The sequence below is a fragment of the Gossypium arboreum genome, chromosome 5 (assembly GCF_025698485.1).
Source record: "Gossypium arboreum isolate Shixiya-1 chromosome 5, ASM2569848v2, whole genome shotgun sequence".
NCBI lineage: Eukaryota > Viridiplantae > Streptophyta > Magnoliopsida > Malvales > Malvaceae > Gossypium > Gossypium arboreum.
This window is the reverse complement of record NC_069074.1, coordinates 3656587-3681913: the sequence shown is the minus strand read 5'-3', so window position 1 is coordinate 3681913 and position 25327 is coordinate 3656587. Positions and strand designations below refer to the sequence as shown.

At 34.4% G+C, this 25327-nt stretch overlaps 2 protein-coding genes and 1 long non-coding RNA gene across 3 annotated transcripts; 1 reads left to right on the top strand and 2 right to left on the bottom strand.

Annotated features, from left to right (window-relative positions):
* Positions 1-2846: 2846 nt before the first annotated feature.
* Positions 2847-4440, top strand: LOC108473738 (probable sugar phosphate/phosphate translocator At4g32390). The gene has a single exon (XM_017775466.2). The coding sequence runs from the start codon at positions 3025-3027 to the stop codon at positions 4072-4074; it is 1050 nt and encodes a 349-aa protein (XP_017630955.1). The 5' UTR covers positions 2847-3024; the 3' UTR covers positions 4075-4440.
* A 1792-nt stretch (positions 4441-6232) lies between these two features.
* Positions 6233-8469, bottom strand: LOC108471298 (pentatricopeptide repeat-containing protein At4g21065-like). The gene has a single exon (XM_017772937.2). It carries the CDS (start codon positions 8237-8239, stop codon positions 6407-6409), a length of 1833 nt encoding a protein of 610 aa, XP_017628426.1. The 5' UTR covers positions 8240-8469; the 3' UTR covers positions 6233-6406.
* An 11744-nt stretch (positions 8470-20213) lies between these two features.
* On the bottom strand, positions 20214-21141 carry LOC128292810 (uncharacterized). The gene is made up of 2 exons (XR_008282737.1): positions 21078-21141; positions 20214-20380 (listed from the first exon to the last, which is right to left on the bottom strand). It is a non-coding gene; the product is annotated as an uncharacterized LOC128292810 (long non-coding RNA).
* Positions 21142-25327: the final 4186 nt, after the last annotated feature.

Genomic DNA, 25327 nt, shown 5'->3' with positions numbered 1-25327 from the left:
TGAAGCTCACCAGAGCTGAACTGAAACCCCAAAAAGGTTTGACTGAAACTCATATGAGTTAACGGAAGCTCATAAGAGCTAAACAGAAAGCAAACACGAGAATTCGCAACAAATGCTGAATCTCAGTTTACTTGGGTAATTTTCCGTCAATTCATCTTTTTCACTGAAAGATCGTACTCATTTCCTGCGTTCCATTCCTCCGAAATTCTCAGTTCAATTTCATAACTTTTGTACATAATTTACTTATTTTCAACAATTAACATACATAAATATTAATCACCATTTATAAAATAATATTGAAATTTAATAATATTAACAAATGGTCACTAAATTTAGTTATATAAACTCACAAGTTCGATTTTTACATTATAGCAATAATCATAATTTCATAATAAATATTCCAAATAAAACATTATATCGTTTCTAATTCAACACTTATTAATTATAATCGGGTATGTGATCAATTTATACACAAGTCATTCATATATTTTTCCTCCTCCTCCTCTCCATCCACATCCTTGGTATAAATAACACACTTGTAAGTAACATTATCCATAATTTTCACCAATTACTTATATGAATATTCAAGCTATCCACCTGTGTCATAGTCACTAAATTATTTATATCTGAAGCTACGAAACTCCAAATTAAGATCCGCTAATTTTTCATAAAACTAGATTCACATATCTTCTTACCATAAAATTTTCACTATTTTTTGTTGTGCTAATTAATACAGTTTATTCATTGAATTCTCTCCTGTTCTGCTGTCTGACAGTTCCGACCCTTCTTCACTAAAAATTAATTATCTTCTCGTAAAGGATTTGAATGATGTTACCATTTGTTTCTTTGAAAATAGACTCATTCAGGATTCTAAAGATATAAATTTAAGCTCCTAATTATTTTTATCCAATTTTTGATGATTTTACAAAGTCAGAACAGGGAAACCCGAAATCATTCTGACCTTGTCTCACAAAATTTATCATATCTCATGATTTACAATTCCATTGCTTACATCATTTCTTCTATAAGAAACTAGACTCAATAAACTTTAATTTCATATTTTATTCATCCTCTAATTCTATTTCTACAATTTTTGGTGATTTTTCAAAGTTAGACTACTGCTGCTGTCCAAAAAAGTTTTAGTGCAAAATGTTGATTTCCATTTTGCCCCAAATTTCACAATTCATACAATTCAGTCCTTGCTCAATTAACCCCTTAATTAAGATAATTTTCTCAATTAATAATTTTCCTAAACATTATAAGTTATTTCATAACTATTGAAATTCATAATTTCAACATAAAACTCTAACTTCAAACTCTTTTACAATTAGGTCCCAAACATTCACTTTCTATTCAATTCTTTCAATAAAATCAAAATATAAACAGTTTAAAGCTCTAATTCCATGCCAAATCATCATATACTTCCAGAAAATATGCATAGAAACTTTCAATTTCTTTCATAGAATCAAAAACTAATGAATTCAACAAGTGGACCTAGTTGTAAAAGTCACAAAAACACAAAAATTTCAAGAAATAATCAAGAATTGAACTTACTTGAAGTAAAAATATAAAAAACCAGCTTAATAGGACTCTTCCATGGCGTTTTTCTGATGAGAATGCAGAAAAATAAAGAGAAATCTAGATAATTCCACTTTAGTCCTAGCTTTATTAAGTAAATTTTACAATTTTCTAATTTTACCCTTAATTCTCCTTATTTTCTTGCTGATTTCATGCCCTTGCCGTCAAGCCCAAATAGACCTTGGGTCTATTTTCCTTTTAAACCCTCTTTCTTTTATTAATTAAGCTATTTAATCATTTCCCACAATTTTACATTTGATACAATTTAGTCCTTTTTGTTTAATTAACTATCAGAACTTTAAAATTTCTTGACGAAACTTTAATACTAACATATTAACACTCCATAAAAATTTATAAAAATATTTATGGCTCGATTTAAAATTCTTGAGGTCTCGATACCTCATTTTCGATTCTAATTATTTTAATATTTATTTTAGTACGCTATTCACTATTTCAAAATTTTTCCTAACTTCACATTTAACTTATACTCACTAAATTAATAATATTTCCTACTCATTTGTCGGATTTAGTGATCTCGAATCATTGTTTCGACACCACTGAAAATTAGGTTGTTACAAGATTATAATTAGCGAAATCATTAAATTTAACAAGCTGGAATTATTAAAGTGATTTTTGGTTCTCAATTGAAATAGTGAAGTAATTTTTAGACTTATTCATGAGAAATGGAAGCTAAGTATAATTGATCCATAATCCTATCCAAATTACATATTCGTTTGAATTGAAAATGGCAAAAAGATGGATTAGATTTTATTATTATAATACTAAAATTATTCACGGACAAATATTTAATGTAAGAATTCATGTTTAAAAATTCAACAAACATGAAAAATAGGCGTTACAACAAAAAGCCTAATTTAGGGTGAGACTTTGTTAGAGTTGGTACTATAGCGTTATCCGTAAATAAGTGTAACAACGTAAAGTCATTTTCTACCACGCTTCTGATGCAGTGGCGGAAATTAAATTGATTGCTGTATTTTATGAAATGAAAACTCCATTCTTTCTCGACTTAAAAATGAAGTTACGAGATTAAAAGTGAAAATTTGTAATTTAGGAATTTATCAAAAAAATAATTTCCAATTTATTGATATAAAAATTACAAGTTCAGTCCACGAATCAGTGAGTTTGAAAGGTAGAATGCAAATAAATTATTAGGATAATATTTTTGAAAAGAGAAAACATGGAAAAGCCCAAGAAGAAGAGGCCCAATCGACAGACGGAAACAGCCGAAGGAAGTTACCATATTTGCCACGTTAAAAACCAGATCTTTTCATCAGTCGATCGCTCACACACAAAAAGTCAAAACAGAGAAAACTCCTTCCCTATAATCCGCTCTGACCCCTTCCTCACCCTCACCCTTTCCCACCGCCGCCTCCTCCACCATTTTCCCCCATCTGGGTATCTCCCCAATCAACCAAATCACACACAATGGGCAAGGGCGGGTCTTTGAGCGACGGCGTCATCAAGAAGATCCTTCTCTCTTACACCTATGTTGCAATCTGGATCTTCCTCAGCTTCACCGTCATCGTCTACAACAAATACATCCTCGACAAGAAGATGTACAATTGGCCTTTCCCCATCTCTCTAACCATGATTCACATGTCTTTCTGTGCCACCCTTGCTTTCCTCCTCATCAAAGTCTTCAAAGTCGTCGAGCCCGTTTCCATGTCTCGAGAGCTTTATCTCTCCTCCGTTGTCCCCATCGGTGCTCTTTACTCTCTCAGCCTCTGGCTCTCTAACTCCGCTTACATTTACTTGTCTGTTTCCTTTATTCAGATGCTCAAAGCCCTGATGCCTGTTGCCGTTTATTCCATTGGGGTTCTTTTTAAAAAAGAGGGCTTTAAGACTGACACTATGGCCAACATGTTGTCGATCTCTTTAGGGGTCGCTATTGCTGCTTATGGTGAAGCTAAATTTGATACCTGGGGAGTGATGTTGCAGCTGGGAGCCGTTGCTTTTGAGGCTACCAGGTTGGTTATGATCCAGATCTTGCTTACTTCTAAAGGGATCACCTTGAATCCGATTACTTCTCTGTATTATGTTGCGCCATGCTGTTTCGTTTTCTTGTTGGTGCCATGGATTTTTGTTGAGCTCCCAGTTTTGAAAGAGACATCCAGTTTCCACTTCGATTTCGTCATTTTTGGGACCAATTCTTTATGTGCTTTTGCTCTTAATCTAGCTGTGTTCTTGCTTGTTGGAAAGACTTCTGCTTTGACCATGAATGTAGCTGGGGTTGTCAAGGACTGGTTGTTGATTGCATTCTCATGGTCTGTTATTAAGGATACCGTAACACCCATCAACTTGTTTGGGTATGGTCTGGCATTCTTGGGTGTTGCCTATTATAATCATTCCAAGTTACAGGCTTTAAAGGCGAAAGAAGCACAAAAGAAGGCTGCACAAGCTGATGAGGAAGGTGGGAGGTTGCTGGTGGAAAGGGAAAGTGAGGGAACTGACAAAAAGAGCGAATCTCAGAATTAGATCTTGTCGGCGGTTAATTTTAGGATATGAGATATGGAAGGAGGTAGCAGATAAGGGCTAAAGGGAGAGTGGTTGGGATGATGATCGTGAAGGTTTGCATTTAAGGGCAAAAGGAAATGAGGGGATCGGATTTCTTTTGCCCCATTTGGCTGCATTTGGGTTTTGGTATGTTGTGTTTTTAGGCCTCCGTTCCATAGACTAGTTATTATGTTCATTTCTTAGTAATACCAGGGGATTGTGATTCACATATGTTGCTTATTTCACAGGTTAATGTATGTTAGTAGAGGAAGAACAATCTAAAATGCCCTGTACTCTGTTGTTTTTTATTTAATTTTTATGTCTTCTTCCTTTTGGGATGTTGACAAATATTACTGTAGGTACTCCTTCCATTCACGGGGTTTTAATGCTTTTTTATTTTATTTTATATATGTTTCTTTCTTATTATCTGGTTTCTTTTTTTTGCTCAATGTTTCGCTCACAGCTTGATTAATAACATACGTTGGTTCTAATTTGTAGATTCTCTTTTCGATTTGTTTTTTCCCCCTTAGTTTTAAATTTAGGTCTTGGGAGGGTTATGAATTCTGAGATATATAATGATTCTGAAGCACAAATGAGGGACTAGAGAAAGTGTTGTCAATGGCAGTGCTAATAACGCAGCTTGCTTACTGATTCCTACATGTTAGCAAGGTTTGGCATGACGTTCATAAGAATTGGATTACCTTGAAATCGCCCCCTTGCGTACTGATTCCTACATGTCAGCTAGGTTTGGCATGACATAGTACTGAGACAAATTAGATTTACCCTGAAATCAGTCCAAATATACCATGAGAATTGGATTACCTTGAAATCGCCCTCTTGCGTACTGATTCCTACATGTTAGCTAGGTTTGGCATGACATAGTACTGTGACAAATTAGATTTACCCTGAAATCAGTCCAAATATGTGACGTAAACTCAATCTAATATTGAAACTGCTTTTTTTCTAATATAGTCTCTTTTGTGCCAAAAGAAAAGATCAGCAGGCACCAGACATTTTTGTATCTAGTTATGCAAAAGATGAGTTTATGGTTCATTTTTTCAACACTGAGCTAGTTCCTCTTGTAGACTGTTGTGCTACTTGTGTCCCCCATGGCTTTTGGTATGGGTTGGTTTCTCAATTCCTTGAATTTGATTTGGGAAAACCGCAACCGTGTTCTGGGAGTTGCCGGAGATTGTTATAAGGATTGTTCAGTCTGATATTTTCTCACCACAGTTTACTCGCATTAAAAATATTTGGTCCTGCCATGGAGGAAACCATCCTAGATTAAAGAAAGGCAAAAGGGGCATTAGATGCTCAAAAAGGATCCTTTCTTTCCCTGTCGTTGGGAACTAGCGGTTGAATCTTCCTAAGATAAAATGGAGTTTGGTAGTTAAAGTGGGCTTCTTAGATCATAATTTAATCCCAAAGCTTTATATTTTTCCAGTTTCACGCTTATGATTTTGACTTGATGCTGGTGCGCAGGTGCACTTACCACTATACTAAAGAGTTTGTGCCGCATAAACTTGTTGTTGGTGAATGAAAACGATTTTACCTATTACGGAAACTAGTAATGCTTTATATGTTACTGATGGATAATCATGGTGAATCAAATGGAACAAAGACACTTAAAATAAAGAAGATTGCAAGGGATTCCTTGTAGTTGTTTGCAGTGGTTGAGTCGATTCTTTTTCAGCAAGGAGAATAATACCTGGTTGCGTGTGATTATGAGCATGATTTCAGTTTGTATGCTGGTTTGGTAAAATCTGAACAGATTTTACCTATGGCAGTGGCTCCCTGTCGAATAATTTTCGGCTAACAAGTAAAGTTTGGCTGAAATGGCGAGAAAGAGGGGAGGTTTGGATATCCATTTTAAGTTCACATATTCATTCATACCCTTGGTTGAAAACCAAAATTTGAGTTAATGAATTGATTCAATGACTTGCTTTTTAAGGCTTTTAACTAGTTTCACACCCCGTCTCCTCCAGTCGGCTAGTGAGTAGTGACCTAAAATTTTGGCAGCATTTCAAACCTTCAATATCGTTAATTGGGATTACCTAACTTTCACCTTGAGGAATATCCATCTATATTCTGATAAAATTTGGTCAGCATTCATTACTAAAGCATGGTATTCAAGCGAGGATTTGCATAAAAAAAAGAAGAAGCAGTGAACTGTTTTATTTCTCTTGTACCTTAAACTAACCAGCCAAACATGTTACAGGCAAGAACTCTCCATTCCAATGGAGTTCTACTACTTTTAAATACTTTGGTGATTAAAGAAGACTCGAGTAACATAGTTTTTCATCTTTTTCCTTTGTTACCAGAAATCCTTACATGAGCATAAACCATCCTTGAAATGGTGAAACCGACTCCGATCCCTTGCTATAATTTCTCGATTATAAATCTTTGATATAAACTTAGTGGCAGAATGACAATCATTACAAACTCGCAGGTTTTTCACAATCCTAATAGGAGTCCCTGGTGGAGTATTCATAAGAGCAAAAGCAATGGCCAGTTTTTCACTATGCCTATTCAAATTATCTTCCTTGTCTTCTTCATCGATATCAAGCATAACTTCCGAAGTAGAAGGGACATATCCAGCCCTCTTCATTTCTCTCCCCATCTCATCTACCATCTCAAATATTTCCTTAAACTGATTATGAGACATGTCTCCAGCAACAAATCTATAAATCTTATTATTTAGCTCTATCATAGTGCTCCCTGGGATCTTTCTCATCCCCTTCTTGTCCATCACTTCCCTAGCCTTGGTTTTCTCCTCCCAATGGGACATCTTTGCGTATATATTGGAAAGCAAGACGTAATTGGCCTCGAGTGTAGGCTCGTTTTGTATTAGTTGTTTGGCAAGGCTCTCTCCTAGCTTGAGTTCACTGTGTGTACGGCAAGCATTTACCAATGTTCGCCAAATAATAGAGTTTGGCTCAATAGGCATCTTTTGAACAAACTCCACTGCCTCTCTAACATGTCCTGCCCTACATAACATATCTACCATGCATCCATAGTGTTCGATTTTAGGCAAAATAGCAAACTCCTTCTTCATCAAATCAAAAAATTCCTTTCCTTCCCCAACAAATCCAGAATGACTACAAGCAGAGAGCAATCCAATGAAAACAACACCGTCTGGTTCAACCCCATCTCTTATCATCTCCTGAAATAAAGAGACAGCCTGCAATCCACGCCCATGCATGGCTAAACCAACAATGACAGAGGTCCAAGAAACAATACTTCTCTCATTCATGGTCCTAAACAATTTCAAAGCTTTGTCAACATCACCACACTTGGCAAACATATCAATAAGCGCATTATTGAGCTCTACAGATTTGTTCAGTTTTCTCTTTTCAATAAGAGACTCAACCCATCTCCCTAGTTCAAGTGCACCTAAATCAGTACAAGCACACAAAACAGCAACCATTGTAATCTCATCAGGGCAAACACCTTGTATCTGCATTTGCCTAAATAAGTCAACTGCATCATTCGATCGCCCCAAACGAACATACCCACCAATCATAGCGCTCCAAGGAACTGAGTCATTTTTCGGCATTTCATCAAACAGTTTACGACCAATCTCAATCCCTCCTTTGCAGCTACAATACATGTGTACCAATGTGTTTAAAACATGATTATTCCCATCAAAACCAAATTTTAACAATGATCCATGAACGGACTTGCCTAAATTCAAGTCCCCAATGCCAGCACAGGCCTTTAAAACAAAAGGGTACGTAAAATTATTAGGCAAAACTTGGCATTCAAGCATCAATTTGAAAACCCATAAAGCTTTGAGCTTCAAGTCCCCAGATTGAGCATAAGCTTTGATAATAGTGTTAAAAAGGAAAGCATCGTAGAAATCGGTGTTGGAATGGGGTGAAAAGAGGAAGCAATGAGCGTAATGAATGGAGTTGAGGTCAGAGGATTTGGCTATAAATTTGGTGAGAATTAAAGGGTTGTTATGGAAGCCCAATTTGAGAATTTGGGTTTGGAGTTGGAGGAGGTTTGAGAATGTGTTGCAAGAATGGAGAAGGGTAAGGAAGCCGCGTTCCGACGCAGCACTTTGAGTGCTGTAGCTGCCGGTGGCCGATGTTGCGATTGTACGGAGAAAAAACAAAAGCTTGGGTGTTGGAATTGAAGTTTGCATGTAGAGACGTTGGAAGCAAAATCATTGCAGTTCATCAAAAATCAATCTTTAATTTCATAAGTGAAAACATAGATCTTAAAGAAGTATATTTCTAATCATGGTTGCTTTTTTCATCAAAAGACTGCAACCTGTGGGTAAGGAAAAGTTTTGGGTTTTCAAAACTCATACAATAGAAGAATGTTCTGGGCCTTGTGGGCTCAGCTTTCTCGGGGTCGATTGGGCTTTTCCTGTTTTTAATAATTGAGCTTTGTTGTAACAAAGACTCAGGGTTCTTCGCTTCCCTTTATGGAAAGGGGATTTTCCGGCTGGAGTTTTTATTTTTTCTGATAATTAAGGAACAATATCTTTTTTCTTTGTACTTCTAATTTTTCCATTTAATTCTTACTTTATATATTTTTATTTTTAAAATTCTTATTTTCTAAAATACTGTGTTTTTTGAATTTTTGTTCTCAGCTTTCTAGAAATATTTTTACATATTTATTGATTTTTAAACTTTTCAAGAATTTAGATATATTTTTGAAAATTTACTATTTTAAATTTTATACACATTTTTTGTTTTCCTTGTTTTCATCTATAATTTAAACGTAGACATTCATAAACTGCTCTACCGTAGTTCTTAGCGGATAACCCAAATTTAGGTTTAATAGCACATCCTAATAGGGGGCGACCATACTTGTTCAATTTATCTCTTTCAACCTGGATGCCATGAGACGGGCCTTGAAAAGTTTTAATATAAGCAGTAGGGATTCGCAGATCCTCTAGACGTAGAGCGCGCAGGGCTTTGAACCCAAATACATTACCCACAATGGAAGTGAACATGTTAGTAACAGAACCTTCATTTTTAGTAAAATTGGAACAGTGGTTTCAAGACTACAAATTTGATGTAGAAAAATTGATTTTTATATTATTATATTATCTACAGCATGACAATGATATGATATAAAAATTTCGTTAAGAAATTTTACCATTTACATGTTCAATTTGATAAAAATGACTAAATTGCGTAAAGTGCGAAAGTTGTGTCCTATTAGCTAAATGTATTAAATAGCTATTGAACTTAAATGTAGAGGTCCTTATATGGTAATTAGACCATTAAAGGTGATAGTGGATAAGCATGAATTTATAATCATGACAAATAGTAAAGCTGCTAAAAGAAAATTCAGAAATTAGGTCAAGTGATAGTAGATAAGCATGGATTTGTAATCATGACAAATAGTAAAGTTGGTAAAGAAAAATTCGAAAACTAGGTAATTAAAAGATAAAACAATAAAACAAAAAGGACCGCTTTTATTGTAACACCCCTTACCCGAGTCCGAGGCCGGGATTGGGCACGAGGCATTACTTGACTTAAACGCATACATACAATCATTTCAAATCATAAAATGTGATCGAATTTAAAACGTTTCAATCTTAGTGAGATTCTTAATATGGGCCTACGAGGCCTAAATTGAGCTTTTGAAACTATCTAGAATTAATTCAAACGCCTTTGAAAACTTTGAAAAATGTCACTTAAAACAGGGCACACGTCCGTATGGCCCTGTTGACCTGGCCCTGCCAAAGGCCCATGTGGTTCACAAGGCCTAAGCATAAGGGGACACGCCCGTGCCCTGAGCCCGTGTGAATTAAATTCCAAATTCGAACCTACAGGGGTTTTCATACGGCCTTACACACGCCCGTGTCCATGACCCATGTAACACCCCCTTAACCCCGTCCCGTCGCCGGAACAGGATTACGGAGTATTACCAGTCTTTACAATACTTTTAAGCATTAAATAGGGATAATTATGATACATAAATTAAAATTATGTCATTTTGTATCTTAAATGGGCTTATATTGATTACTATAAACATTTGAATCCAACTGGGGTTTGATCGGAAGCTTATAAAAATTTTCGTGAAAACTTAAAAATTCCCTTTCGTGAACAATGTCACACGCCCGTGCAATCTAGGGGACACGCCCGTGTACCCTTCTTACACGTCCGTGTGGGAACACCGTGTTGTTTTTCTTTAGAATCTGTTAATTTCGCACGGCCAAAGCACACGCCCGTGTGCTTAGCCCGTGTAGCATTTCCAATTTACTAACTGAAGAACATTTTGGGTACAGAAGACACACGGCCTAACGACACGCCCGTGTGCGAGCCGTGTGTATCACACGATCTGATTACACACTCGTGTGACCTGACCGTGTGGACCTATGATGAGCTTCGTTTTGCAAGTTACTAACCCTGTAAAAACTTAAGCTTTAAGATAACATTTTTAACGACTTTCAACATGATTAAAACTCGATTAAACATATTTAATGCTAACCCAACTTGACAATAAAACATTCAACCAATGTACTCTCAGTGGTACCATAGTCTAGATTGACTTAAAATTTTTGTGTACAATTTTAAACAACTTATTTATATTAACTTTCAAGCATGTATATTTCATTTTATGATCTAACGTCTTTAAACCATTCTTGAACGTTTTTACTCTATTAACTTAATAGCCTAGGTACATGCCATTATCAACAATTAACATATTTTACCTTGTTGAGTTCGGGATCGGCTTTGGATGCTGACTCGACGATCTTTCTTTAGCTTAACCTACGCACGGAAACAACCGTACACTGAGTATAAACTCAGTGGTATTTCTATAAACTAAATACTTAATAGTATATATAAAAAAAATATAATATTTGCTTAAAACCATGTAACTTTTACAGTAATTTCGTAAATCAATAAAACAATAATATTTGTCATTCATATATATATTCGAGCTTTAGCTTTTAACTTCATAGTAATTCAATCACTTAACTTCACTTCATATCTTATAAATTTTTACCATTTAATTCGGTCTACATTCATTATCCATTTATCTTATTGAGTCTAGTTTCTCATAGAAGAAACGGTGTAAGCAATGGAATTGTAGATCATGAGATATAATAGATTTTGTGAGACAATGTCAGAATGATTTCGGGTTCCCCTGTTCTGATTTTGGAAAATCATAAAAAATTGGAGAAAAATAATTATGGGCTTAAATTTATATTTTTAAAATCATTAATGAGTCTATTTTCAATAGAAACAAACATGGAAATCATCCGAATTCTGTACAAAGAGATAATTAATTTTTAGTGAAGAAGGGTTGGAATTGTCAGACAGCAGAACAGGGGTGACTTTAAAGAATAAAATGTATTTATTGGCTAAATAAAAAATTCTAAAAACTTTATGATAAGAAGATATATGAGTTTAGTTTCAGGTAAAATTAGCGGATCCTAATTTGGAGTTCTGTAGCTAAAGATAAAAATAATTTAGTGACTATGGCACTGATGGGCAGCATTGGAATATACATAAGTAAATAATGAAATTATATATAATATTACTTATAAGCGGGTTGAAGATGAAGTCAATACTGATAAGTGAATGATTTTACAATGATAGATCGAGAACCCGAAGCAAGTCGAGGAAAAGAAAAGTAGCTGATTAGTCCCCGAACTTTCACAAATTTTGTAAATCGACCTGTAAGTTCATATGGTTGAAGTTTAATGATTATATGTTAATTTTATGAATTATATAATGTAATATGTATGATGAAATATATTTATTGATAAATAGAGAATAAAATAACAACACGAAAATCGAATAAATGGTTAAATTGAGCGGAATGTCGGATTTGAGTACTTCTGATCAGTGACAAGTGATAAGTGGTAGCCTCAGCTACACTTATTTGATCAGTGATAAGTGACAAGCGACAAGCGACAAGTGATAAGTGGTAGCTTTAGCTACATTTATCTGATCAGTGACAAGTGATAAGTGATAAGTGGTAGTTTTAGCTACACTTATCTGATCAGTAACAAGTGATAAATGTGATCAGTGTAAGACCGTGGCAGGACTATGACTTCAAAAGGTGATAAGTGATCATATGCAATACCATAGTTATACTATGGCAAAGTGAAAGTGAAGTACTCAATTTTCCGTAACCATTCCCTAATTTGGTAAAAGAATGATATGTGACAAATGGGCCCAAAAGGATTAAAGAAAATGGATAAGTAGTAGTAAGTTTATACAAGGGAACTCACCAATGGCTGTGGTTGACAGGTGAACTTAATAATTGTGTATATTGTATAAGTGTATAAATATTTGTTAAGATTTATGTTTTATGCCTATGAACTTACTAAGCTTCTATAAGCTTACATGAGTGTAATCAATGTCTCTTGTAGATTGACGTGGAAGTATAAGGAGGATCGGATCAACACAGAGGATCACACTATCCAGATTATCTCCGGTAGCTTTTGTAAATTTCTTTTTGATTTATATGGCATGTATAAGGTTTGATGATTATATAAATACTAAGACTTGTTTAAGAAATATACATTAAAGTAAAGAATGATGAATATGTTAAATAGTATAATTATAATAGTAGTATAATTTGGTATCAAATTGATTGAAATGAATTGGTTGGTTGGATTGGTCTCGGTTTTAAAATTTGTAGGGAAGGTTAGATATTTTGTAACGCCCCCTAACCCTATACCGTCATCGAAACAGGGTTATGAGACATTACCAGTCAGTACAATCCAATTTCGGTCATTAATTAAAATAAATATTTACACACATCCTAGTTTTAAGATGTCGTCCCTTTAATGGGCCCTCGCGGTCCAATATGAACAGTAAATTCAATTCAGGGACTAATTTAGAATCACTACGAATTTTAGTAAATTTCAAAATTCATACTACATACCGTTGCCAACCATAATTTACTCATTTCATGAGTACATCTACAACCTAAATTACTCTCATAAAACATCCTTGGTACATGCCATTACCAATAGTTAACACACTTTACCTTAATGAATTCGGGATCGAATCGGGATCTTGATTCAACGTTCTATCTTTACTAGACTGCGCACGAAACAAACCGTCTGTTGAGTATGGTATACTCAGTGGTATTTCCATAATCCGAACACTTAATAATATAACAATTAAACTTAAAATCACAATAACAATTATAAGTATTCATTTATTTGTTTTATAGATAAAATTTCAATTACTTACCATATAAATTCTATACAAGTCATATAACAAACACAATAACATATTTGTTCAATTCTTTTCACTTACTTACCGTATAAATTCTATACAATATATTCACAATTCACTTGTTTTCACACTTTACTTCTTAACAATATACCATTTTAATTCATTCTAACATCAATCATCATCCATATGAACTTCACTCATTTCATGAACCTTTTGGTTCATGTTTTCAATCTCATATCTCAATTTTAATTCTCAATTCAATTTCTCATTTCATTCCAATAGCTCAATCAATCAAATTCACTCGATTTATCTTTTCACTTATTTACCCCTATTAACAAGACTCGGACCTTGGCGGATACACGGATCCAACCAAACACACCAATATGGCACCCAGTGCCTCATCGGATAGTTCGAAGCAATATTTGACACCCAGTGTCTCATCGGCCTAGTCAAGTAAAGTTGGTACCAGTACCTCATCGAATCTATCCGAAGAAATATAGTGACACCAGTGTCTCATCGACTCGAGGTCGAAGAATCCCTGAACACTTCCAATCCTATGGCATGCCAACTATATCCGACTCAGCCCGATACTGTTAATAGGGTATTCAATTCACTTTTCAATTTTTTCAATCAATACACATTTTAATTAATCACATAAATTCATAATTCAATACAATTCAATTCACTTTTCAATAACAAATATCCAAATATCACAAATCTCATATTTAAAATTTTCAAACAATTTATATTTCAATTCAATTCAAATAATCAATATATATTCAATATTCAATATATATATCTATATATATATACGCCAATTCCATCAATATAAATTCAATAAATTCATCACATACTATATCAATCCATTTCATTTGCAAAACACAATAATTCTTACTTCAAAACACTTAATATACATATTAAGAAATAAATTCAACAATTAAGTATTAGGTTTGGATTATAGAAATACAAACCGTAATTTTGAGTTAACTCCGTTGACTTTGTCTTGTCCTTTCTTAGCCGAGATTTCGGTACCACATTGACTACGAAATTAATACAATTCATAATCATTAATACATTACTAATTCATATCTTGAGTTATAGAATTCTAAATTAAGATCCGCTAATTTTTCCTGAAACTAGACTCACAAATCTTCTTACAATAAAATTTTCAGAATTTTTGGTTTAGCCATTAAGTACAGTTTATTCTTTAAATTCACCCTATTCTGCTGTCTGACAGTTTCGTCCTTCTTCACTAAAATTAATTAGCTCACAGTACAGAACTCGGATAACATTCTCGTTGATTTGTAATGAAAATAGACTCATTAGGGATTCTAAACATATAACTTTAAGCCTCTAATTATTTTTATTCAATTTTTGGTGATTTTCCAAAGTCAGAACAGGGGAACCCGAATTCATTCTGACCTTGTCTCACAAAATTCATTATATCTCATAATTTACAATTCAATTGCTTATATCATTTCTTCTATAAGAAATTAGACTCAATAGTATTTAATTTCATATTTTATTCATCCTCTAATTCAATTTCTACAATTTTTGGTGATTTTTCAAACTTAGACTACTGCTGCTGTCCAAAATAGTCTTAGTACAAAAATGTTGATTTACTTTAATTTCAATTTAATTCTAACTAAATTCACTTACTTTTCTATCTTAATTCATACTTTATTTCTATTCAAATTTCATCCATACTCTCATTTAAATATTAAATTTCCAGCATACTTTCCTAATTTCAAAATTTCATCAATTTAGTCCCTACAACATAAAACTTATAACTTACTTTACAATTTGATCCTATTATCAATTCTAGCTTGAAATTTACTCAATTAAACCCTTAATTCACTATTTTATTCAACATGAACTATACTTGAAAATCTATAAACTCTCAAAATATCAACTTAATTTCATCAAAGTCTTGTTCCAAAGCTTCTAAAACATCAAAATTTAAGAAGAAATTACTTAATTGACTTACCAAATTAAACTTTGAGCCTTGAAACCCAAATTTTCCTTTTCTTTTCTTTCTTTCTTTCTCCCTGTTTCTTCTCTGTTTCGTTTACTTTCATTCTGTTTCTTATGTTTCTTTACTTATTTATATAATATAATATATAATATAATATACTATAATATAATAATAATTTAATATATATTTTAACACATAAAAATCTCGATTTTTATGTTTATGTCACTCACTTAGGACAAATGGCATAATTGCCATTTTGGTCCTCTTCATTTTCTTTTAATCTACAATTCAACTTTCATCCTTTATTCAATTTAGTCATTTTCCTAATTACTCTTAATTAAACTAAATTTACTTAATTAAACTCTAATTAACCACTCAATTGACTTCGTAAATATTTTTAATAAATATTTACGAATCCATTTTTCAGAAACGGAGACCCGAAAATACACTTTTTCTGTAACGGTAAAATTCGGGTCGTACATATTTATAAAGGGGTTATATTGAGCAAAAAAATAAAAAAATAAAAAAAATAAAACTTTGGGATTTTACGAAAAATTCCCTATGGTTTCGATTTAATTCTGGTTTGGTCTCGAAGTATGTTTTGGGCTTTGGAGGCTCATCTAAAGGACGCCATGACATGTTTTAGTAAATGAATAGTATTTAACTCGTATTAATGGAAAATTAATTCGGTAAACTCCGGTAATGCCTCCTACCCTATTCGGGCGACGAATACGGGTAAGGGGTGTTACATTTAGTAGTATCAAAGCCCGGTTTAGCCGGTTCTCGGAACATGTGTTACATGTAAAGTGTTTAGAAATACATGCCATATAAATCTGTGATAGTGTGATGTGTATGATCCGATCTAATATTTGTCATTTTTATAGATATTCTTCGATTATAAAGATGTCAGATAGATCTGAACGTACTGAACAGGAGAAAGTTAACAGTAGAGTGCAGACTTCTGAACAAGGAACAAGTAGTGATATTCCAATTTCTATGATGCGAGAACGAGAACTTAAAAATATGGTTTATGGAGTTATGAATCAGTGGTATAAGGAGATGATACAAGAAAGAAGTCAGGCTCAACCACCTCCTCCCCCTACTGCACCACCTGTGGTACCTCCGGTTGCTCCTCCACCTTCTTCAATAATTGAAACTAGTAAACGTTCTCCGATTGAAAAGCTTAGGAAGTTTGGAGCTGAGGAATTTCGAGGGAGATCAGATGATGACCAGCTGAGTATTGGCTACAGAGTTTGGTAAGAATTTTTAAACAGATGGCTTGTTCTCCGGAGGATTATCTATGATGTGCTGTCTCATTGTTAAAGGAAGAAGCATATAACTGGTGGGAAACTGTGGAAGCTGTAGTACCTGCAGAGAAACTTACTTGGGAATTTTTCCAGAACGAGTTTAAAAAGAAATATGTGGGGAAAAGATATCTAGAGAAGAAAAAGAGAGAATTTCTTGATCTATGGCAGGGAAATAAGTCAGTGGCTGAATACGAAAGAGAATTTGTCTACCTCAACAAATATGCTCGAGACATTGTACCTACTGAAGAAGAAATGTGTACCAGATTTGAAGAAGGGTTAAATGATGAGATTAGAATGATGATTGGGGGTAATGAAATACGGGATTTCGTTGTTCTTTCAGACCGTGCTCAAAATCTCGAAGAATTATATAATAGAAAAATGCAACGAGATCGGAAAAATAAAGAGTCATTTAAAAGAGGTGCTTCTAAGTCATTTTCAGATTTGCCGGTAAAGAAATCTAGAGAAGAAATTAGTCAAACTACATCCGTGCCGGGAAGATTGGGTAGAGGTAGATCAAGACAATTTGATTTCAGGGTATTTGATAGACCTGCAGCAAGTGTGAGCAGTGTTCAGAATACTCTCCGGCCTAAGTGCCAATATTGTGAAAGACATCATTTCGGTGAATGCAGGACTAAGATGGGGGCTTGTTATAAATGTGGGGCTACTGATCATCTTATTCGAGATTGTCCCCAGCTGCAAAAAGATGAAGTGGATCAGAAAAAGATACAGAGAACCACTCCCCAAATAAGTAGAGGTTCGGGCCAGAGCAGTGCTACAAGGGCTACCCGTTCGGGTATGAGAGAACCAGTTAGTCAATCAGAGAATAGAGCACCAGCACGTACCTATGCTATTCGAGCAAGGGAAAAGGCTACGGCTCCTAATGTAATTGTTGGTATTTTCTATTTTTATGATGTTACTGTTTATGCATTAATGGACCCTGGGTCTACTCATTCATATATTTGCAATATGCTAGCATCTGAAAAGAAATTATCTGTTGAGTCCACTAATTATGATATACAAGTCACTAATCCATTAGGTCAAAGTGTGATGGTTAATTTAATATGTCGTAATTGTCCACTGAAAGTGAAAGGCTGTGAATTCCCTGCTGATTTGATGTTGTTACCCTTTCGGGAATTTGATATTATTCTGGGGATGGATTGGTTAACAAAATATGACGCTGTAGTGAACTGTCGAGAGAAATGGATTGATTTGAAAAATCAGAGAGAAGAAATGATTTCGACTGAGTTTGGAAATATGAAAGATAATGTCCGAATTATTTCAACCTTTTCAGCTCAGAAGCTAATACGGAAGGGTAATGAAGCATATTTAGCTTATATTCTTGATACTCGAGATTTTGAATCAAAATTGAAACAGTTGCTAGTTGTTAATGAATTTGCTAATGTGTTTCCTGAGGAATCGCTGGGTTTACCACCAGATCGCGAAGTTGAGTTTGTGAATGATGTGATCCTAAGAACAGCTCTAATATCTGTAACACCATACAGAATGGCACCGACTGAATTAAAAGAGTTAAAGACTCAGTTGCAATAATTGTTAGATAAGGGGTTTATTAGACCGAGTACATCTCCTTGGGGTGCACCTGTTTTGTTTGTGAAAAAGAAAGATGGTTCGTTGAGATTGTGTATAGATTACAAACAATTAAATAAGGTTACAATCAAGAATAAATATCCTTTGCCCCGTATTGATGATTTGTTCGATCAATTGAAAGGTGCTGCTGTGTTTTCAAAAATAGATCTTCGATCTGGGTATTATCAGCTGAAAGTTAAATAATGTGACGTACCAAAAACTGCCTTCAGAACTCGGTATGGTCATTATGAGTTTCTGGTAATGCCATTTGGTTTAACTAATGCCCCTGCTGCATTTATGGACTTGATGAATCGGATTTTTCAACCTTATTTGGATAGATTCGTGGTTGTATTTATTGATGATATACTGATCTATACGAAGACCGAGCCTGATCATGCACAACACTTGAGAAGTGTGTTACAGACTTTGAGAGAGAAGCAGTTGTATGCAAAGTTCAGCAAGTGTGAATTTTGGCTACATGAGGTTGGATTTCTAGGTCATATTGTTTCAGCTGAAGGAATTCGAGTAGATCCAAGTAAAGTGTCAGCAATGGTAAATTGGAAAACTCCAAAGAACGTAACAGAAGTGCGAAGTTTCCTGGGATTAGCGAGATACTACCGCCGATTTGTTAAAAATTTTTCAATGATTGCCTTACCGATGACTCGACTACTTCAGAAGAATGTTGAATTTGTATGGTCTGAAGAGTGCCAACAAAGTTTTGACCAGTTGAAGAAGATGTTGACAGAAGCTCCAGTGTTAACTCAGCCAGAATCAGGTATACCATATGTTGTGTATAGTGATGAATCTTTAAATGGTTTGGGTTGTGTTTTAATGCAATCAGGGAAAGTAGTGGCATATGCTTCTCAACAATTAAAACCGTACGAGAAAAATTATCCTACCCATGATTTAGAGTTGGCCGCAATTGTGTTTGCTTTAAAAATCTGGAGACATTATTTATATGGGGAAAAAAGTTATATGTATACCGATCACAAAAGTCTGAAATATTTGATGACACAAAAAGAGCTGAACTTGAGACAGAGACGGTGGCTCGAACTATTGAAAGATTATGATCTTATTATTGATTATCACCCGGGGAAAGCTAATGTAGTCGCTGATGCACTTAGTCGAAAATCATCATTGTTTGCACTTCGAGCAATGAATGTTCATTTGTCTGTTAATGAAGATGGCTCAGTATTAGTAGAATTGAAAGCAAAATCTACATTCCTTCAACGGATCCGTGAATTACAGAGTGATGATCCAAAACTAGTGCTGAAACGACAAACAGTTCAGGATAATTTGAGTTCGGAATATAGCGTTGATGATGGTGGTATGTTGCGTTATCGTAATAGAATTTGTGTTCCGAATAATCCAAAATTGAAAAATGATATTCTTGTTGAAGCTCATAATAGTAAGTAGTCTATTCATCCGGGTTGTAACGCCCCTTACCCGAGACCGTTGCCGGAGTCGAGCACAAGGCACTACTAAACTTATTTGAGCACTTAACCAAATTTAGATAATTTATATAATACTTTTCAGACAAGCTGTCCAACTGTGTCATAGTTGCTAAATAATTCATATCTCGAGTTATAAAACTCGAAATCCAAATCCGTAAATTTTCTCTGTGTTTATACTAATATATCTACTTACCAATTTTTTTCTAGAATTTTTGGTCAAGCCAATTAGTACAGTTTATTATTTAAAGTCTCCCCTGTTTCAGGGTTTGACTACTCTGACCTTTGTGTATTACGAATCAGATATCTCTCTGTAAAGAGCTTCAATGACTATGCCGTTTGTCTCTAATAAAACTAGACTCAATAAGGAATCTGTACATATAAAGTATGACTTCTAATTATCTTTGTAAAATTTATGGTGAATTTCCAAAGTCAGAACAGGGGATCCAGAAATCGCTCTGGCCCTGTTTCTCAAAAATTTAAACATCTCATAAAATATAGCTCATATACCTGTTTTGCTTCTTCCATATGAAAATAGACTCATCAAGATTCGATTCCATAATTTATTCATTATTTAATTCCATTTCTACTATTTTTAGTGATTTTTCAAAGTCAAACTACTGCTACTTACTGAAAACTATTTTAGTACAAATATTGTTAACTAGTTTATAACATCTTTACTTCAATTCATTCAAACTCTATACATGCCATATAAATCTTTAAACATAAAACAAAAACTACCGGAATTGATCTGAATAGTGTGCCCTGTTGTGTTGATCCGATCTACCCACTTCACTTCAAGTCAATCTACATAAAAATATTAAACACACACAAGTAAGCTTATTGAAGCTTAGTAAGCTCATAGGCATATAAACACAAATCATATCAAATATCGTACACAATCATATATCTATTAGTTTAACTATTTCATCCTCCAAATCACAATTTCATTAATAACTCATTGGAATAATTTCCATATGGCAACTCACAATTTAACTCCCTTAGGCCCATTTCTCATTTATTTCATTGTCAAATTAGGGAACAATAAGGGAATTGAGTGCTTCATTATCACATTGCCATAGTAAACCATGGACTTTCACATTGATACGCATCACACACCGAAGCCATAGCCTTGCCATGGTCTTACACGGTTCACATATCATACCAAAGCCATATCCCAAACATGGTCTTATACGGAATCACATTATCACATTATACCGATGCCATAGCCCAGCTATGGTCTTATACGGAGTCACATTATCACATTGCACCGATGCCATAGCCCAGCTATGGTCTTAAACGGGCACACTTGTTACATATGTTTCGTCAACTCATCAGGGTCACAGAATAGAAGCACTCAAATCCATTGTTCCTACTAATTTGTACTTTTAGTTACACATTATTCATTAGTTAATGCAAATTGATAGTATTCATCAACAATAAAATACTTTAACAATCATAATATTTTCATATCAAAACATTGAACTTTGTCATATGAACTTACCTGGACTAATTTGTAAAAGTCGTAGAAATTCAGGGACTATTATTGAATTTTCTCCTTTCCACGATTCAGTTCGTTTTCTTGATCTATAATTATAAAATCATTCCTTCATTAGCATCCATTTCAATTCTATTTCACTTCACAATTTATGCTGTTCAAATTTCGAAATTGCACTTTTACCCCAAAATTTACAATTTTCACAATTTAGTCCCTTCTCAATTCACCCATCAATTGAACTAATTTTTCTCAATTAACACTTTATTTTATCATTATAAACTATTTCAAAACCTTTTATATTCTTAATTTCAACAAAAACCTTCAATTCACAACTTTTTCACAATTAGGTCCTAAATATCATCTCCTATCAAAATCACTTAATAAAACCACCTTAATATAAAATTAGAACTTAAATTTCATAATAATTCATCATAAAATTCCCTTATCCATCCAGGGTAACTTCCAATTTCACCCATAAAATCAAAAACTAATGAATTCTACAAGTGGACCTAATTGTAAAAGTCATAAAAACATAAAAATTATCAAGAAAAGTAAGAATTAAACTCACATGATGTAAAATATGAAAAACCAGCTTTCTCCAGACCTTCTATGGCGTTTTAGCTGAGAAAATATGAAGAAATGTCTAGATTTTTCAATTACATCATTATTTAACTATTAACTTTTATGCTATTTCCAATTTTGCCCCTTGTTCACATTGTTTTCTTGCTTATTTCATACCCAAACCGTCCAGCCATTAACCTTTGGGTCTAATTTCTCTTTAAATCCATCTTTTTAAATACTTAAGCTATTTACTCACAATTTAACAAATTTTGCGCTATTTTCAATTTAGTCCTTTTTAATTAATTAGCCATCCAAACGTTAAAATTTTCTAACGAAACTTTAACACTAACTCAATGACACTCCATAAATATTTATAAAAATATTTATAGCTCGATTTTCAACTTTGAGGTCTCGATACCTCATTTTTGACCCGTTTGACCTAATAAATTCTTTTAATTCACTAATTTCACCATTTCACAAATTCTTCTAAATTCTTACTTGACTCATAAATATTAAATTACTATCTTGTTCAATCTTATTTGTCGAATTTAGTGATCTCAAATCACCATTTCCGACACCAATTGAAAATTAGGTCATTATAACTCTCCCCTTTAAAAATTTCGTCCTCGAAATTTGTTACACAACATGATTTGGATATTGTGATCTCATTGACTCCTCTGTTTCCCAGGTTGCCTCCTCCAATCCATGTCGATGCCATAACACTTTTACTAACGGACTCGTTTATTAGTAGTTCTTTAACTTCCCGAGCTAATACTTTCTTTGGTTCCTCCGAATAAGTCATATCGATTGTAGCTCTATCTCAAGATGAGGAATCACATGTGAAGGGTCTGATCTATATCGTCTCAACATAGATACATGAAATACATTATGGATCTTCTCAAGTTCTAGAGGCAAGGCCAATCTATAAGCTACCTGGACCGATCCTCTCAATGATTTCAGATGGTCCGATAAATCGTGGACTAAGCTTTCCTTTTCTACCAAACCGTAAAACTTTCTTCCACGGAGAAACTTTCAAGAACACACGATCACCCACATTGAACTCTATATCTCTTCTTTTCAAATCTGCATACGACTTTTGACGATCGAAAGCAGCTTTCAAACTTTCCCGAATAATCTGAACTTTCTCTTTAGTTTCCCGAATTAAATCCACTCCGACTAATTTCGATTCACTTAATTCGACCAATACAACGGGTTCGCACTTCCTTCCATCTGAGCTTCAAAGCGGTGCCATTTTGATACTAGCTTGATAACTGTTATTATAAGCAAATTCATTTAAAGGTAAGTACCTTTCCCACCGCCATCGAACTCGAGTATACAACACCTTAACATATCTTCCAAAATCTGAATCACTCGCTCTGATTGTCCATCTGTCTGAGGGTGAAAAGCTGTACTAAATTTTAACTTAGTACCTAAAGCTTCCTGTAGTTTATTCCAAAATCTCGAAGTAAACCTCGGATCTCGATCAGAAATAATTGATGTCGGCACCCCATGTAATCTCACAATTTCTGACACATATAATTCCGCTAACTTATCAAGTGAAAAATCTGTTCGACCAGGAATAAAATCGCCGATTTAGTTAATCATCTACTATCACCCAAATCGAATCTTTTTCTTGAGTCACCGGCAATCCGGATACAAAATCCATCGTCACATGTTCCCACTTCCATTCGGAATCATTACAGTTGTAACAAACACAGAGGCACTTGATGTTCAACTTTTACTGTTGATGATTAAACATTTTGCCACAAATTCACAAATTTCCGTTTCATACCGGGCCACCAATACATTTTTTCAAATCACAATACATCTTCGTCTTGCCGGATGAATCGAGTACATACTACTATGAGCCTCGATAAGATATCCTTCTTCAATTCTAGATTATTCGGGACACAAATTCTATTACGATGGTATAACATACCACTATTATCAATAGAGTAATCTAAGTTCAAATTATCCCGAACCATTTGTCGTTTCAACACCAACTTCGGATCTTCATCTTGCAATTCCGAATTCGTTGAAAGAATCTGGTTTTGTCTTTAATTCAACTAATATAGAACCATTTTCATTAATGGACAAATGAGCATTTAACGCTCAAGAGCAAATAATGATGATTTCGACTAAGTGCATCCGCCACTACATTTGCCTTACCCGGATGATAATCAATGATAAGATCGTAATCTTTCAACACTCTAACCATCGCCTCTGTCTCAAATTCAGCTCTTTCTGCGACATTAAATATTTCAAACTTTTATGGTCGTATACACATAACATTTCTCTCCATATAGGTAGTGTCTCCAAATTTTTAAAGCAAATACTATGGCGCTAACTCAAGATCATGTGTAGGGTAGTTCCTCTCATGTGGTTTCAACTGTCGAGAAGCATATGCTACAACTTTTCTGATTGCATCAATACACAACCTAAACCATTCGAGACGCATCACTATATACTACATATGGCACACGATTCAGTGAGTTAACACCGAGCCTCTGTCAACATTTTCTTTAATTGATCAAAACTTTGTTGGCACTCATCAGACCATACAAACTCAACATTTTTCGTAATAATTTAGTTATCGGTGAAGCAATCGGTGAAAAATCTTTCACAAATCGACGATAGTAACCAGCTAATCCAAGGAAACTTCGCACTTCAGTAACATTCTTTGGAGTTTTCCAATTAATCACCACGACACCTTACTCGGATCTACCGTATACCATCAACTGACACAATGTGACCTAAGAATCCCACTTCATGAAGCCAAAATTCACATTTACTAAATTTTGCATATAACTGTTTTTCCTTAATATCGTAGTACAATTCTCAAGTCTTTGAGCATGCTCGGATTACGTCTTTGAATAGATCAAGATATCGTCAATAAACACAACCACAAATCTATCTAGGTAAGACTGGAAAATTCGATTCATTAAATCCATAAAAGCAGCAGGAGCATTTGTCAAACCGAATGGCATAACTAAGAACTCATAATGACCATACCGAGTTCTAAAAGTTGTTTTCGGTACATCACATTCCTTTACCTTTAACTGATAATACCCAGATCTGAGATCTATTTTTGAAAACACTGTAGCATCCTTAAGCTGATCGAATAAATCATCAATACGAGGCAAAGGATATTTATTTTTAATTGTTACCTTATTCAATTTTTGTAATCTATGCATGACCTCAATGAACCATCCTTCTTTTTCACAAATAAGACAGGTGCACCCACGGCGACATACTCGGTCCGATAAACCCTTTGTCTAATGACTCTTGCAAGCTGCGTTTTAACTCTCTTAATTCTGCTGGAGCCATTCTATACGGTGTCACCGATATGGGAGCTGTTCCTAAGCACATCTATCACGAACTCAACTTCTCTATCGGTGGTAACCCGGTAATTCTTCAGAAATACATCCATGAATTCATTTACAATAGATAGTTGCTCTAACTTTGATTCGAACTTGAGTATCAAGAATATAGGCTAAATAAGCCTCATTTCCTTTACGCAACAATTTACGGCGGACATAAAGAAAATCATTCTAACCATGTCATCCAAATTTCCAGACTCAACCAAAATAATGTCTCTGTTTGACATTTCAAACTAATTCGTTTTTCTCGACAATTCACTATTGCGTCATGTTTCATTAACCATCCATGCCCAAGATAACATCAAATTCCGAAAG

Excerpts from the sequence above, each read along its gene's own strand:
- LOC108473738 (XM_017775466.2), top strand. The coding sequence starts at position 3,025 with ATGGGCAAGGGCGGGTCTTTGAGCGACGGCGTCATCAAGAAGATCCTT.
- LOC108471298 (XM_017772937.2), bottom strand. The coding sequence starts at position 8,239 with ATGCAAACTTCAATTCCAACACCCAAGCTTTTGTTTTTTCTCCGTACA.